Here is a 14,903-nt window from a genome sequence, read left to right as displayed (position 1 = left end):
GCATAATTAGTTAATTTTCAGCTTTTCCACGGGTATCTCAAGTACTAATCATCGCATTTCAATGAAACTTGGTACATAGATCCTTTAGGACTATGCAGAGACCTGATTAGTTTCAGGGTAAATAATTGTGCATATTAATTACCTAATTTGCATAATTAATGTTCTGCTTTTCTACTGATATCTAAAGTACTAATCATCACATTTCAATGAATCTAGAATTATACAGAGACCCAATTAGTTTTTGGTAAATATTTGTGCATATTAATCACCTAATTTGCATAATTAACCAATTTACAACTTTCACACTGATATCTCGGGTACTAATCATCACATATCAATGAATGTTTATACATGGATGCTGTAGGACAATAGACAGACCTGGATAATTGTGGGTTAAAATCTGTACATATTAATTACCCAATTTGCATAATTAACCAATTTTAAGCTTTCACACTGATATCTAAAGTACTAATTTCCATTTTAATGAAACTTAGTACAAAGATGCTCTAGGACAATGTACAAACCTAATTAGTTTGGGGTAAAACTCTGGTCATATTATTTCCCTAATTAGCATAATAATTCATAATTTTTTGGTTCTAATCACATTTCAATTAAACTTGGTACATAGAGTTTTTGTTACATTGCGCAGACCTCATTAGTTTTACAATCAAATCTGTTCATGTTAATTTTCTGATTTGCATAATTAGTTTTCAGCTAAGTAATTTCAAATTATATTTAATGTGTCTCCAATACTCTCAGCACATGGGAGTTCTTTCTAAGCTTTCTTTGATTATTATACTGAAGCATTTTTACTTTAGAATTTAGAAGCAACTACTTTTGAGTTAAATAATATTGGTAAACCGATAGTATAATAGGCACAGTAAAAACTGTTACATATTGTATCCTTAAACATTTATTTTTCAGTTGAAGGACTTCTTAAAAGGAAATCAGTTGAAGTTCTGCAGCTAAACATTGGTTTATATTGTAACCAGGTTTGCAGCCATTGCCATGTAGAGTCTTCACCTAAGAGGAAAGAAATGATGAACAAAGAAACTGCTGAAAAGTGCCTTGAACTTCTGAAGAACAGTCCTTCTGTTCACACTCTGGATCTAACAGGTATTCAGTTCTGTTTGTTAAGACAGCTGCCTTTAACCTTTTCACCACCAGAATTTCTCGCCCAATTTTTTTGCACTATTTTCTTATATTCTTCAATATTTCTAGAAATGAACCCTAATTTTGGAGCCAACAAAATTTTAGTAAATTTTATGTTTTTACTCAAAAAATTTGACTATTTTTTGTCCCAATCTTCTGAAGGAAAGTGCAGACTATAAAAGGGACTATTTTGTGAGAAATTATTTTCATATTTTTATTTGAAACCATATCTGATAGCACATTATTCACATTAATGTAAAATCAATGTTACATTAGATACAACCTTCATGTGGTCACGGTAAATAATTCCTTTATTGAAGTATTTTGAAGAAAATATAACGGACTGCATTTTTTTTTTGAAAAATGTTGAATAAAACACAAGAAACATAACAGTCACAGAGATTTTGTACAAAATTTCTTTTTCTTTTAAATGTTTATTTTTGCATTTTTACCAGAATATGTTGCTTATCTTTACATTCAGAGAATGAAATCTTTGGAATGCAAAAATTTAACAGGAATTGCTGATGAGGTATTGTTCATATATACCCTGTCTACAATTTCTAAAAAAATGAAGAAATCTGATGAGTAGTACTCGTTTGATTGATCATTTTGATGTCAAAATTAAAACAAAGATAAATAGATAAATGCTAATTTGCATATCAATTGATGAAAAATGCTAATTTGCATATCAATAGGTGAATAGTAAAGTTGTTGCATTATTTTTTTAAATGGTCATGAAATCTTCTGTGACTAATGTTTTGACACCAAGTAAACTGTAAATTATAGGTAAGCATGTATGTCGCATACGACTTATTTACCACTTCCATGTCACTGAGAATGTTCTAGAACTGTACTGTGTCTGGGTGGAATATTCTATATTTTTTTAGAAACTGGTTGAATAGGTAATAGAACATTGTAGGAGGCAATAGAAGGTAATGGAACATTCTAGAAATTTGTAGTAAGTTCAAGACTCATTCATTATGTATGCTGATGTAATGGTCTATTTATAGACAGTGCGGGTATATATAGGGGAGTTGTTCAGCACTGAGATCAGATCGGAGATCTCGTTGAATTGTATTGGAGTTTAAGTATCTAGTTATTGGAGTAGTGGAGTTTTACTGCGTTATTGTACTTGATGTATAATAATACCAGTATCAGTTGAAACCTCATATGTTGGCTCTGTGTTCGCATGTTATCATCGCCGCCAGGGAAGTCTTTCTGTTACTGTTGCCATTTTGGTATTTGAACCATCACACCTGTACTATTACCAATTACGGTAATATTACGTTGCATGTGACATCTGGGGGCTCGTCCGGGAACAGTGAAGACATATAGAAGACAACATGGCCAGCGAGATAAAAGATATGTCGAAACAAGAGTTGATGGAATGGGCGGATGAACTGGAAATGACTGGAGAAGACAAAAGGAAATTTATTTTGGAGCAATTGAGTTCTCAGCGGGCTGACAGACAAGCGGCGAGGGAAGAGAGAAAGGAAAAAATGGAAATAGAAGTAGAGGTGAGAAAAATGAAGATTGAGGAAAGAAAGGAAAAGTTACGGCTGGAAGCGGAAGCAGAACAGCGAGAAAAGGAAAGGGAAGCAGAGGTAAGGAAAATGGAGATTGAGGAAAGAAAGGAAAAGTTACGGCTGGAAGCGGAAGCAGGCGAAAGAGAGAAATTGCGAATGGAAGCAGAACAGCGAGAAAAGGAAAGAGAATTTGAGTTGAGGAAATTAGAGCTGCAAGCAGCAATGCCGGGGCTCCAACAGGCTGATTTTAGCGGTCAGCGAAATGTGGTCAGTGATGCACAGTCACCAAAGTTGCCTGCATTTGTTGATGGTAAGGACGAACTTGATATTTATTTATTGCGGTTTGAGAGGTTTGCAACGAATGCGAGTTGGCATAGAAATGGATGGGCCACAAAATTGAGTGCGCTGTTGACTGGTAGAGCAGTGGAAGTATATTCCAGGATGTCCAACACTGATGCAGTTGACTATGATCGTGTGAAGGTGGCGCTGTTGACAAAATACGATTTCACAGAAGATGGGTACAGGAAGCGATTCCGTGAAATTAAACCTGAAAGTTCAGAGAGTCCTGACCAGTTAATTGTGCAGCTTAGGAATTATTTTGCTCAATGGGTTGAGTTGTCAGGCACTGCAGCAACATATGATGGTGTTACCGACTTGATGGTGAAGGAGCAGTTTATTGGTGCCTGTACAAGAGATCTTGCAGTTTATCTTAAAGAAAGAGCACCCAAAGATTTAGATGAGTTGGCAGTAATAGCAAAACAGTACCTAGTAGCACATGGTCGACAGTAATCTACGAAGGACCAGGTGAGGCGTAACGATAATAAGACTGCCATTAGAAATACTGATGTGGGACAGGGTAGTAGTATCCGGTGTTATGTATGTCAGGGTGTTGGTCATCGAGCAGCACAATGTCCATCCCGCGTTACTGATGTCAACCATGACAAAGGTGAACAGTGTCTTCAGTGTGGTGCCATAGGACATGTGGCTAAGTTCTGTCATAGTGTACAACACAGGGGTCAAGAAAGAAAGAGTGTCAAACCCAGCACTACTACTGGTGCAGCTGCAGTGGTTAAAGAGGAGTCTAATATCAGTGCTAGCTGTGCTGTTCAAATTAGCAGTGATGTGCCTAGAATGATTGAGAAGGACCATTTGTTGTTAGCATCGGGGGAGCAGTTAAAGGTTGTGAATGGTGCATGTATGGAAGGAGTGGCGTTGTGGAGGACAAGACTTTGCCTGTGGGGTAAGGGAAGGTTGGTGACACAGTTGTGACCATGTTGAGAGACACTAGGTGTAATGGCATTATAGTCAAGAAGAGCTTGGTACCAGATGACCAGTATACAAAAAAGATGGGTCATACATTGATGGTTGATCGTACTGTAAGAAGGGTTCCAGTCGCCATGGTGGAAATTGATACGCCATATTTGAGAGGCACGGTTGAAGCATTATGTGTGCATGACCCAATCTATGAGTTAATTGTTGGGAATGTACCCGGAGCAAGACCACCAGATGACCCGGATCCAGTGTGGAATGTGAATAGAGCAGTAACAACCAGAGCGCAAGCGAAGAAATCTGGTAAGCTGAAGCCGCTCAAAGTGTGTGATGTAAAGACTGGAGCACATGTAACAAAAGACAAATTAATCGAGATGCAGCAAGCAGACACATCGTTGAAGAAGTATTATAATAAGAGGGAACCAGAAGTGAGAGGGCACCATACAACCGAGTTCCAGGTATATGGAGGCTTGCTATATCGTGTGTATCGGGATCGTTCAGTTCCAGGAGGCTAGACGGTACGTCAAGTGGTTGTGCCGAAACTGTTGAGGAGATTCCTGGACGGGACAATGTGGTAGCGGACTACCTGAGTAGATTCATGGACTGAGGAACTTTTGAACAGTATAGTAGAATGTTATTCGTCTATGATTATATTTCATATTTTATTATATTTTACTGTATGTGATTTTCGAATTTATGTACTCAGAGCTTTATTCAGTTCGATTTGATATATTGTATTGTTGTTTTATTTGAAATTGTTATCATATTCGTATTATTGACGTCGTTGCTAGTCATGTAATATTATATGTTATAATATTCTTGAGAGGGGAGGCATGTCGCATACGACTTATTTACCACTTCCATGTCACTGAGAATGTTCTAGAACCGTACTGTGTCTGGGTGGAATATTCTATATTTTTTTAGAAACTGGTTGAATAGGTAATAGAACACTGTAGGAGGCAATGGAAGGTAATGGAACATTCTAGAAATTTGTAGTAAGCTCAAGACTCATTATGTATGCTGATGTAATGGTCTATTTATAGACAGTGCGGGTATATATAGGGGAGTTGTTCAGCACTGAGATCAGATCGGAGAATTGTATTGGAGTTTAAGTATCTAGTTATTGGAGTAGTGGAGTTTTACCACGTTATTGTACTTGATGTTTGCAGAGTATAATAATACCAGTACCAGTTGAAACCTCATCTGTTGGCTCCGTGTTCGTATGTTATCATCGCCGCCAGGGAAGTCTTTTTGTTACTGTTGCCATTTTGATATTTGAACCATCACACCTGTACTATACCAATTACGGTAATATTACGCTGCGTGTGACAATGTAAAGATTTTCAAAAATTATTTCATACTTGACTGTGATTTATTAATTATTTAAAATCTATGCAAATATGCAAATTTAGTAATTTATAACAATGTGGGTTGTTAATTTTGACCACTGTATGAAATTTCCATAGAATAATTAAACATTGTTATAGATTGTAATAAAGTATAAAAAGTTCACTTTGATTAGCATGTGCCATAAAAAAATGTACTACATCCTTAATGGAATAAGTATTACGTACAAGTATTATTGATGTTGAAAAAAATATTCATGAATATAAATAAACATAAATTCGTACCTCACAGAAGATGGATGAAATTAATGAGCTGCCAATAATTTGTGTATTTATTTATTCTAATACAATTAAATAAAATTAAGTGTCAAAATTAATTCTGAAAAAGTTCTGAAAAATTTTTGTTTGTAAAAGAAATTTCAGCAGAAAGAAATTTGTTTTAACCAGAAAATATGCATGTATCAACGAATATAAATTGTTTCTTTTTATATATGTATAAAAAAAGTAAGTAACTTTTTCTGAAAATCAAATGAGTTTCTTGAATTACGTTTAATAATTTATAAATTTAATTTAGAAGACACACATGCATGTCAAGTATATATATGTAGAATATAATTAATATAATACTATTCAGGAATTTACATTAGAAATATATTACAACGTACATATAAAAACACCAAAACAAAGTCCATTACATTGTTATAGACACTGTAAACTTCTTCACAGGTGGTGCCCCAGAACTGTGCAATGAGTTCCGTTATCTTGCTAAGTCTGCCAGAGAGTTAGGCAAAAAGGTATTAGATAGGTGTAACCTAACTGCACTATTAGAACCAGGGCAAGAGGATACTGCTGAATTCCTTGCAGCTAATCAGATTCAGATCGTTGCGTCATTGCCAAGTTACAGGTAAGTATTTTGATTGAAAATAAACAAAGTAAACTGATAATAATATCAATGGGGGCGTGTTTCATAATTTTTTGAAAACTGCAAGTCCACTTGCTTTGATACTCATGCAGTATATTGGGTATACCTCTCTCAGATTTGTTCGTTTTTGTGATCTTCAAATCTTGCTGAATATTTTCATCATTTTTAGTGAAAAAGTCTTTTTCTACTTCTTTAAAATGCCTAGCCTAGTTGCGTTGATATTTTATATGTAGACACCTTGGTGGACATCTTGTGATGCCTTATATTCTCTTAATTTAATGAATATATTTGGGAAAAAATGAAATTGTTGACTTTATCTTTGATATTTTATATGGGTGGACCTCTTACACATTTGTTTATATCATAGGGATAATTTTTGTTTTGTTGTTATGGTAACAAATGCTATTATCAACTATACAACATTGTTACACTTAATGGATATGACAAATATTGAGACTAACCATAATACTGTCAGCTCTATGTACTTTTACATTGACTTGACCACATGAGAGTTAAAACTAATATAAATTGAAGAATTTCATCATGAATCACTATTATGTATACTGCCCTCTTTTGGTAGGATGATGTAATGACCTATTTTGATATACATGTATAACTTTTTTAATCTTTCATTTTCAATCTTTGTATTGTTTGTAGTAAAAAGAATGTTAATTTACAGAGAGGTAGTGGAGTTTTTGATAAAAGTATCCGCTCTTTATTACTGTTGAATTCCCTGGGGTATGGTAAACCAGGATCTGGTCTAGACTTAGACTTAGTGTACAACCCATTAGGTGAGTATGCATCAATAACTGAATAAGTACCTGATAATTGTAAATACATTTCTTACATAAAGGTTACAATGCTTTAAAATATCAACCATGTGTTTGTAGCTTGTAGGGGTTAATAATGTATTTTTTAGCGTACACATCAGAATTCAATGTTTTCAAGGTCTCAAACTTGTTAGTTCAAGTGTGTCACACCAGGAACAAAACTGCCGACAGGCTTGCATATTATTCACATACAGTCACAATCTTTTCTGCTACATTTAATCATCTTGAAGATTCTTCAGACACAGATAGTTAATAGTTGGTCAATTTAGATACAAAAATCATGCAGGGTAGCACACAAAAGAAGTCTTTGCAGTTAGTGCATCTGTCTGTATGCTGGCAATCCTCTCTGTGAGGATTGCCATTAAAATCACTATGTGTGTGTGTGTGTGCTTGTGATTTTCTGTGTCTTCACGTATTAATTCTTCTGTAATTTTTTTTAGCTGGGCCAATTTTGCTTCAACTTGGCAGGCAGGTCATACCATCACTCTAGTTGATTGGTAAAATCAGAAAAAAATTCCTGACCCACCATTGCCATGGCAACAGCCAAAAAAGAAAATGATTTTTTTAATACTTTCGCCCCAAATTATTATACCAGTCTTGTATTAGCAGTGTTCAAATGATCATGCTTTTTAGTTGCGCACTGACGAGAGATCACCGGTGTCGACATTGTTACACTTTATCAACATAAGTCCCAAAACAACTTTGACCTTTGAATGAACTGTAAATGCTGCGTTCAAAGAATCTAGAAAATACCATTGCAAAACAGTAGAAAATTTGTCATCTTATTGAAATATAGGTTAAGGGGTCAACTTGCGTGAATATAATAATTATAAGAGCAAAAATACATGCTAGTAATAAAGTGAAGTGACTTCTGAAGACTGAATGCATTTTGCGAACTTTGTATGTTGGACTCGGTTTTAGTTATAAGCATAAGTTAGCTTCACGTCCTACCATTGAAACAGCCGAAAATATGTTGTTTGTTTTTTAAGCAGAGCTGAACGCCAACCAGCATACCGGCTCATGTTTGTGTATGTGTGCCGTGTGTGTGTGTCTACTCAACGTTTTTTTATATGAATATATAATAAAATTTAAGACAAGTTTGCATAGCTTGGGGTTTGTAAAGGGGGGAGGTATGGTCAACTTTATATAAAATTTAATATAACTGTACCTACCCCCTATACTAATCCGAAGCTTTGTAAACATTTCTATGTTACAGGATGTATGATGTTTTTTCTACTTTGCATTTTCATTAAACTTCAATTAAAATGCAATTCTATATATAATTGCAATTGCATTGAGTTTAATTGAACACAAATTAAATCACGACCCTATAGTGAGTTGCCCTTTAATCTAAACATAACATAAGTTATTAAAACTTCATTCAACTATATTAAAAGTTAATCCAATGTGTATTGTAACAACATAGATTAGATGTGTATGTGTGTGTGCGTCTGTTCCACTGATATCTAAAGAACCGCTTACTCTGAAACTTGGTACATAGATGCTCTGCGCTAATGAGCCAGACAGCCAGCAGAAGGTAGAAAAGTGTTCAAAAAAATGTTTGTTTGGCATTTTTACCTTGCCCGTACCATCAAAGATGGAAAGGAAAGGTATATTAAGGGAAAAATTTTGTCCGGCGTTGTTGTTGTTGTTGTTGTTGTCGTCGTCGTCGTCGTTAATAATTGTTATTGTGTGCATAATAACTTTACTAATTCTATTCCAAACTTTATCAAACTTGGTCACCTTATTCATCAGTATAAAGTCTTCCCTGAGTTTGAACAACAGATGTCCTGTATGAAAATATCATGCAAAAATTGAGAAAATCTGATAAAATATTTTGACTGTTTCTACTTGACTAATCACTGGTGATACACATCAAAGGTCACTGATCTCAGTGGAAATATGCATTGTTGTATGTGTTCAATGAAGCAAATGATTTATCTTGTAATAATATCCTTGGTAATGTATCTCAGAATCCCATACTGGGTTTTAAAACCAACTCATGGAGAGATTGCACAGTCTGATACACATTTGCAAACCTACCAATAAAATCTTTACAGAAAACAAGATGTCAGCAAATCAATATAAGCACTCCTATGAACTGGGTGCCTAACTTTGATCAAGATCTGAAGCTAATAGAAAATCTGTTTAGTTCAAAGTTATCAAATCAGAAACAATACATAAAAGCAAAACATTTCATCCACATTTTAAAAAGAAAATTATTCTAAAATTTATGTATTCTGTATTTGACAAACAGTTCATTCGACAAATGAAAACTCACAGAAATATGTTTCAGCTATTAGAACAGAATGATAGAGTTTTTATAATACTAGTTTAAAAACGCACTTCAAAGATTGCAGTGTTTGAAGATGTAGATTCTCAGGAGGCAACAGTACTGTTGACTTCTCCCTCCACTGGACACCAACTATTTAAGTTGATTTGCATACAAAGCAGAGTTTGCAACATGATAGCTATTCATAAAGGGTGTTTTTTTTTACTTTTCATATAATACAGTAGACACACAATAAGGCAGTTCATATTTGTCTCAGTGAATCATTAATTTTTGACAGACACCTGTACAAAATACTTGGACTAAAGCCAGCTAAATTTTTCTGTTATCTTGCATGTTTTATGAATCTGCATTCTAAATGCAGCACTTTTTTTTGCAATGAGACATTTGTTTTTATTCTAAAATATCTGAATTACTTTGAATAAAGCTGGAAATTATGTTCCTTAAAATAATTAAACAAATAAGGCACCAATGTTTTTGTAAGATATTTACATCTTTTAAGGACATTCGGTAGACTGATTCCCCACTGTTGGTTCAACCCTAAAACTTGTTTGTATTCAAAATTAATTATGACAATGCATATTTATATTGAAACAAACTATGATAAAGGGAATTATATTATATAACAAAGGGCAAGGCCACCAGAGTTCAACTATGTTTTGTTACAAGCAGGCATCTATGCTAAATCACGTCCTTGTATAACAAGGTTTCATGTCAGGGGCGATGCCAAACTTAAAAATCATTTTTTGCCCATTTTTGTCAAAAATTCAAAAATGGTCCAATCCTATTAAGATGCATATCAATTTACTCGTCTTGACAAGTAGAGTTCAGAATTATATTAGTTTTAGGCAAATATCTTTGCATGTTAATTACCTAATTTGCATTATTAGTAAATTTTTGACTTTGATATTTCAAGTACCGATACTATTCATTACATTTCAATGAAACATGGTACATATATGCTCTAGGATTATGTACAAATCTAATTTGTTTTGGGTAAACGTATGTGCTTATTAATCACCTAATTTGCTTTCCCACTGATATCTCAAGTACTAATCGGTGACTAATCATCCTATTTCAATGAAACTTGGTACATGGATCCTATGGAACAATATACAGACCTTATCAGTTTCACATAAAAATCTGTGCATATTAGTTAACTGTTTTGCATAACCAACATGATATGACTAATGTTTCAGATGACTATATATGATCATGTGACCTCAATAACATGCATAACTGTAATATCTTAAGTATGTTGCAGAGTACTGTAACTTGTGCTATAATTTTGTTGTCTGAAAAGATATATGACCAACATATCAAGTCATCATATATAGTCATGACTTCATTAAATATTTATTATTGTTAATCCCTATCTACTTGATTCCTGATCATTGCTTACAGTTATATTTTTATATTTGTTTTGCTCTAATAGAAGCTAATGTTCTAACTGTAAATATATATAGTAAATACATTATTCCTTATTTGTACTTCATGCCTCCAATATCTTCAGCACACAGGAGTTCTTTCTAGGCTTTCTTTAATTAGTCCCCGTTCGGACACAGTCCGAAAACAGGAACTTATGTTTTGACATCCGTGCGTGCGTGTGTGCGTGCGTGCGTGCGTGCGTGCGTCTGTGCGTGCATCCGGACCTGTATCTTAAAAATGCCTGGACCAATCACAATCAAACTTCACACATACATCATACATGATATCATACATATGCACGTCAATTTGTTTCATGATCTGACTCAAGATGGCCGAATGGCGGCCATTTTTGTGCTAAAAATCATCAAAATCGAGCATTTCCCGGTTGTTTACAGATGGATTTTGTTCAAACCTTGTATAAACGTTGGACATTATAGGACCTTGATGCACATCATTTTGTTTTACGATCTGATTCAAGATGGCCGAATGGCGGCCATGTTTGTGCTAAAAAATCATAAAAAGCAACCATTTCTCGGCTGTTTACAGATGGATTTTGCTCAAACTTGGTATATACATTAGACATTATGGGACCTTGATGCAAATAATTTTGTTTTTCAGATAACATTCAAAATGGCCGACTGGCGGCCATTTTGTATTAATCAATGTGGTTCTCGTGCCATATCTCCAATATATTGTTTTGACTGATTATGTTCAAATTTTAAATATTCATTATACATCATGTCATAGATATATTAGTTTGACGATCCTATTCAAAATGGCCGAATGGTTGTCATTTTTGTGCTAAAAAATCATCAAATATCAAGCATTTCTGGCATTTATGGATGGATTTTGTTCAAACTTGGTACATACATTAGACATTACGGGTTCCTGATGCACGTCATTTTATTTTTCAGATCAGATTCAAAATGGCTGTCTGGCAGCCAATTTGTTTTAATGAATGGGTTTCCAGACCCATATGTCTGACTTGTTTTGTCTGATTATGTTCAAATTTTTAATATTCGTTATACATCATGTCACAGATATACGGATATATTGGTTTGATGATCTTTTTCAAAGTGTGCTATTTTTGTGCTAAAAAAATCCTTGAATATCAAGCATTTCTTGCATTTATGGATGGATTTTGTTCAAACTTATAACACACATTAGACATTACAGGTTCCTGATGCATGTCATTTTATTTTCAGATTGGATTCAAAATAGCTGACTGGCGGCCATTTTGTTTTAATGATTGGGCTTCTAGAGCCATATCTCTTAAATACTTTGACTGATTATATTCAAATTTTATATATTCGTTATACATCATGTTATATATATATATACATGTATTCAAAATGGCTGATTTTGAATGCTGTTCCAGAGTAATATCTCTCAATATGGACAAGTACTTGTTTGAGGATCAGATACAAATGTCAATCATTTTAATGTTAAAAAAATCATATTCCTGACATGGTTATATTTCAGCTATATTACTATAAACATAACTATATATCTCAAATTTGATAACTAACGGGGACTGTGCCATGCATGGCTTGTTCTTTCGTGGGAACATCACTGTTAGTGACATTTCCAGGATCTTTTCCATTATTTTTAATACAAGAAAAACATTTCTCTCAATGTTCACAGCACTCTTACACATATTGATACTTAAAAGTTTAATACAAAATTTAGAAAAAAGAACAACTCTGCATGCAAGGTGCTGTAAATCGGGGTCGTCTAAAGATTATGGTCAAATAAACATCCTTGGTAAAATTTAACAATGAACTGTTGGCCTATTGAGTCAAAATAAGTTGGAAAAAAACTGAACAGAATTCTTTATTCAGGGAGGAAAAACTTTTTTTTTCAACATAATTTTCAACAACAATTCCACTAAATGTTGCCACAATCAAAATATTAGGAATGACCCAGTTGTTCATAAGATAAAATGTAATATTTGTTCATGCATTCTTGTGTTGATGTAAATACCAACATTTTGAATAATAATAATACATGTATACTGTTTAATAATCTATCTTTTGATCTAACCAATTAACTGAGCAAAATGATTAGGATTATTGCAACTTTCTAGCGATGAATATGTTTTCAAAAATATTTGCCATCTTAGAAAAATCACGTAATTGTTCCATATTTGGAATTAACATTTCTTAATATGGTATTAGGCAGATACTGATGTGTAATACTGCACACTTAAAGCAGGCTGTAACTTGAGTCGATATAGTGACAGATGTATAATAGATTATTATTTTGTAGGGGCATTCCTGCCACCGGGTCAGAAGCAATTGGAAGAGAAGTATCGAGAGGAATTATGGAATATGTTTGGTATTGAATTTAACAAACTCTTCACCATTACTAACATGCCAATTAAAAGATTTGCTGATTTCTTATACAGAAGGTATTGATCCCTTGTCTTGTTTATAATTGTTGAACTTTAAGTTTCTGATTGACTAACATTGGTTTGAAAATGCAACTTTGAAGAATGTGTGAATATGTGTGCTCGAAGTTGACTGCTGTATTAAACTTGAAAATAAAAATAAATAATTGAAAAAAAAATTGCTTCAGTCTGCTGGGAATTATGATACTCTTCAGTTGGTGAGAACTTAAAGTCTTGCCAATAAATTAGTAAGAATTACAAATACAAATATGAGAATTTTATATCATATCAACTGATTGATGAAAATGTACTCACTCAATCCTACCCCGAGTATTTTGGTGCATCTGTTTTCAACTTGTCAAAATACCACTTGTAAATATGATGCAAAGTTTTTTTGTTTTTCATTGAAATATACTTTATATTGTAGATTTTGTGTACTGAAACGAAATTTGTATATAGCATATAATACTTAGTATGTTTTTAATTTCTTACATGGAGAAATGAATTACAAGACTATATGGATGTATTGGTTAGGAACTTTAATCCTGCTACAGTGCCAGGTTTAATGTGCTATAATACACTGAGTGTCAATTGGAATGGGCAGCTATTTGATTGTGACTTTAATCAACAGTTGGATATTGGCATTAGTACAAAGAAAGTTCATGGTATGTTGAATAAATTCACCGAATTCACTGCCTGGATGAATGGAGGTTTCCTAATTACGGATTACTGATTTATTCAATTATATATATATATATATATATATATATATATATCATTGTTTGAATTACAATAATTTATATTAAATACGATTGGAGTATGTCATTAAAGATGTAGACAATTTGGGTGGTTTTCTTATTATTATCAATTTGTTTTTTTTTTGTTTTTTTTACTCAGGGCGAAGTGATCATCTGGATCGATTGAAGTCAAATTTCCTGAATGTACACGATATCGAATCGTGTGATGATTTGATTGATGTGCGAATTGCTGTTGATAATCATTGTTTCGGCTGCACTGCTGGTATGGGCTCTAGCTGACAGGGAGTGACTGCACAGTAATTGTGCTCTGTTTTAATTTTCATGACACTCCATTATACATATATTCTGGGTTTGTATTCTGTTGAGTGTTATAAGTGTGATTGTGCACACACATCTACATAGATTACTTAAGACAAAATGACAAGTTGCATTTCTTGAAAAATCTGCTTCAATATTACAATATATTACATTGACCTTGTACTCAAGACAATGTATTTAATGAATTGCATTTAATATTGGACTATGAAACACTCACTTAAATTCTGAACAAGTTATCTTGTCTCTCATTTCAATTTATGACATAATTGGCTTAAACTAGAAATAAGTGGCCGATTCTCGATGCTTTGTGAGATGAAAGACTAACTCCTGGTATATTTATGTATTTGACTTCTATTATGAATAACATGTATTGACATAATACATTGTACTTACTATGAAACAATAAATTACAAAAGTATTGACTCGTTTTACCATGTTGGATTACTAATCTGCAATACACCATACATCTTGGGATACATATCCACGTCCATTCGTTACACGATCCGATTCGAGTTGGCTGAATGATGGCCATTTTTATGGTTAAAATTCATCATTCAAGCATTTATATCATTCTTGAGCTAGATCCTGGTTGTGTATGGATGGATTTGTTTAAACGTAGTACATACGTTGCACATAACGAACCCTTGATCATTATGTTTTTTAGACCATATTTAA

At 33.6% G+C, this 14,903-nt stretch overlaps 1 protein-coding gene across 1 annotated transcript in view; it reads left to right on the top strand.

Annotated features, from left to right (window-relative positions):
* LOC100373547 (uncharacterized) overlaps positions 1–14,659 on the top strand; it is a 30,478-nt gene extending 15,819 nt beyond the window's left edge. Inside the window, exons 3-8 of the mRNA XM_078012408.2 lie at positions 925–1,116; positions 6,020–6,197; positions 6,873–7,006; positions 13,032–13,173; positions 13,651–13,817; positions 14,050–14,659. Coding sequence (XP_077868534.1) covers positions 925–1,116; positions 6,020–6,197; positions 6,873–7,006; positions 13,032–13,173; positions 13,651–13,817; positions 14,050–14,189 — 953 coding nt within the window. The 3' untranslated portion in view covers positions 14,190–14,659. The remainder of the gene's footprint in view (positions 1–924; positions 1,117–6,019; positions 6,198–6,872; positions 7,007–13,031; positions 13,174–13,650; positions 13,818–14,049) is intronic.
* The last annotated feature ends 244 nt before the right edge of the window (positions 14,660–14,903 follow it).

The sequence above is a fragment of the Saccoglossus kowalevskii genome, chromosome 1 (assembly GCF_978046115.1).
Source record: "Saccoglossus kowalevskii chromosome 1, keSacKowa6.1, whole genome shotgun sequence".
Taxonomy (NCBI): Eukaryota; Metazoa; Hemichordata; class Enteropneusta; family Harrimaniidae; genus Saccoglossus; species Saccoglossus kowalevskii.
This window is presented reverse-complemented; position numbering and strand designations above follow the sequence as displayed.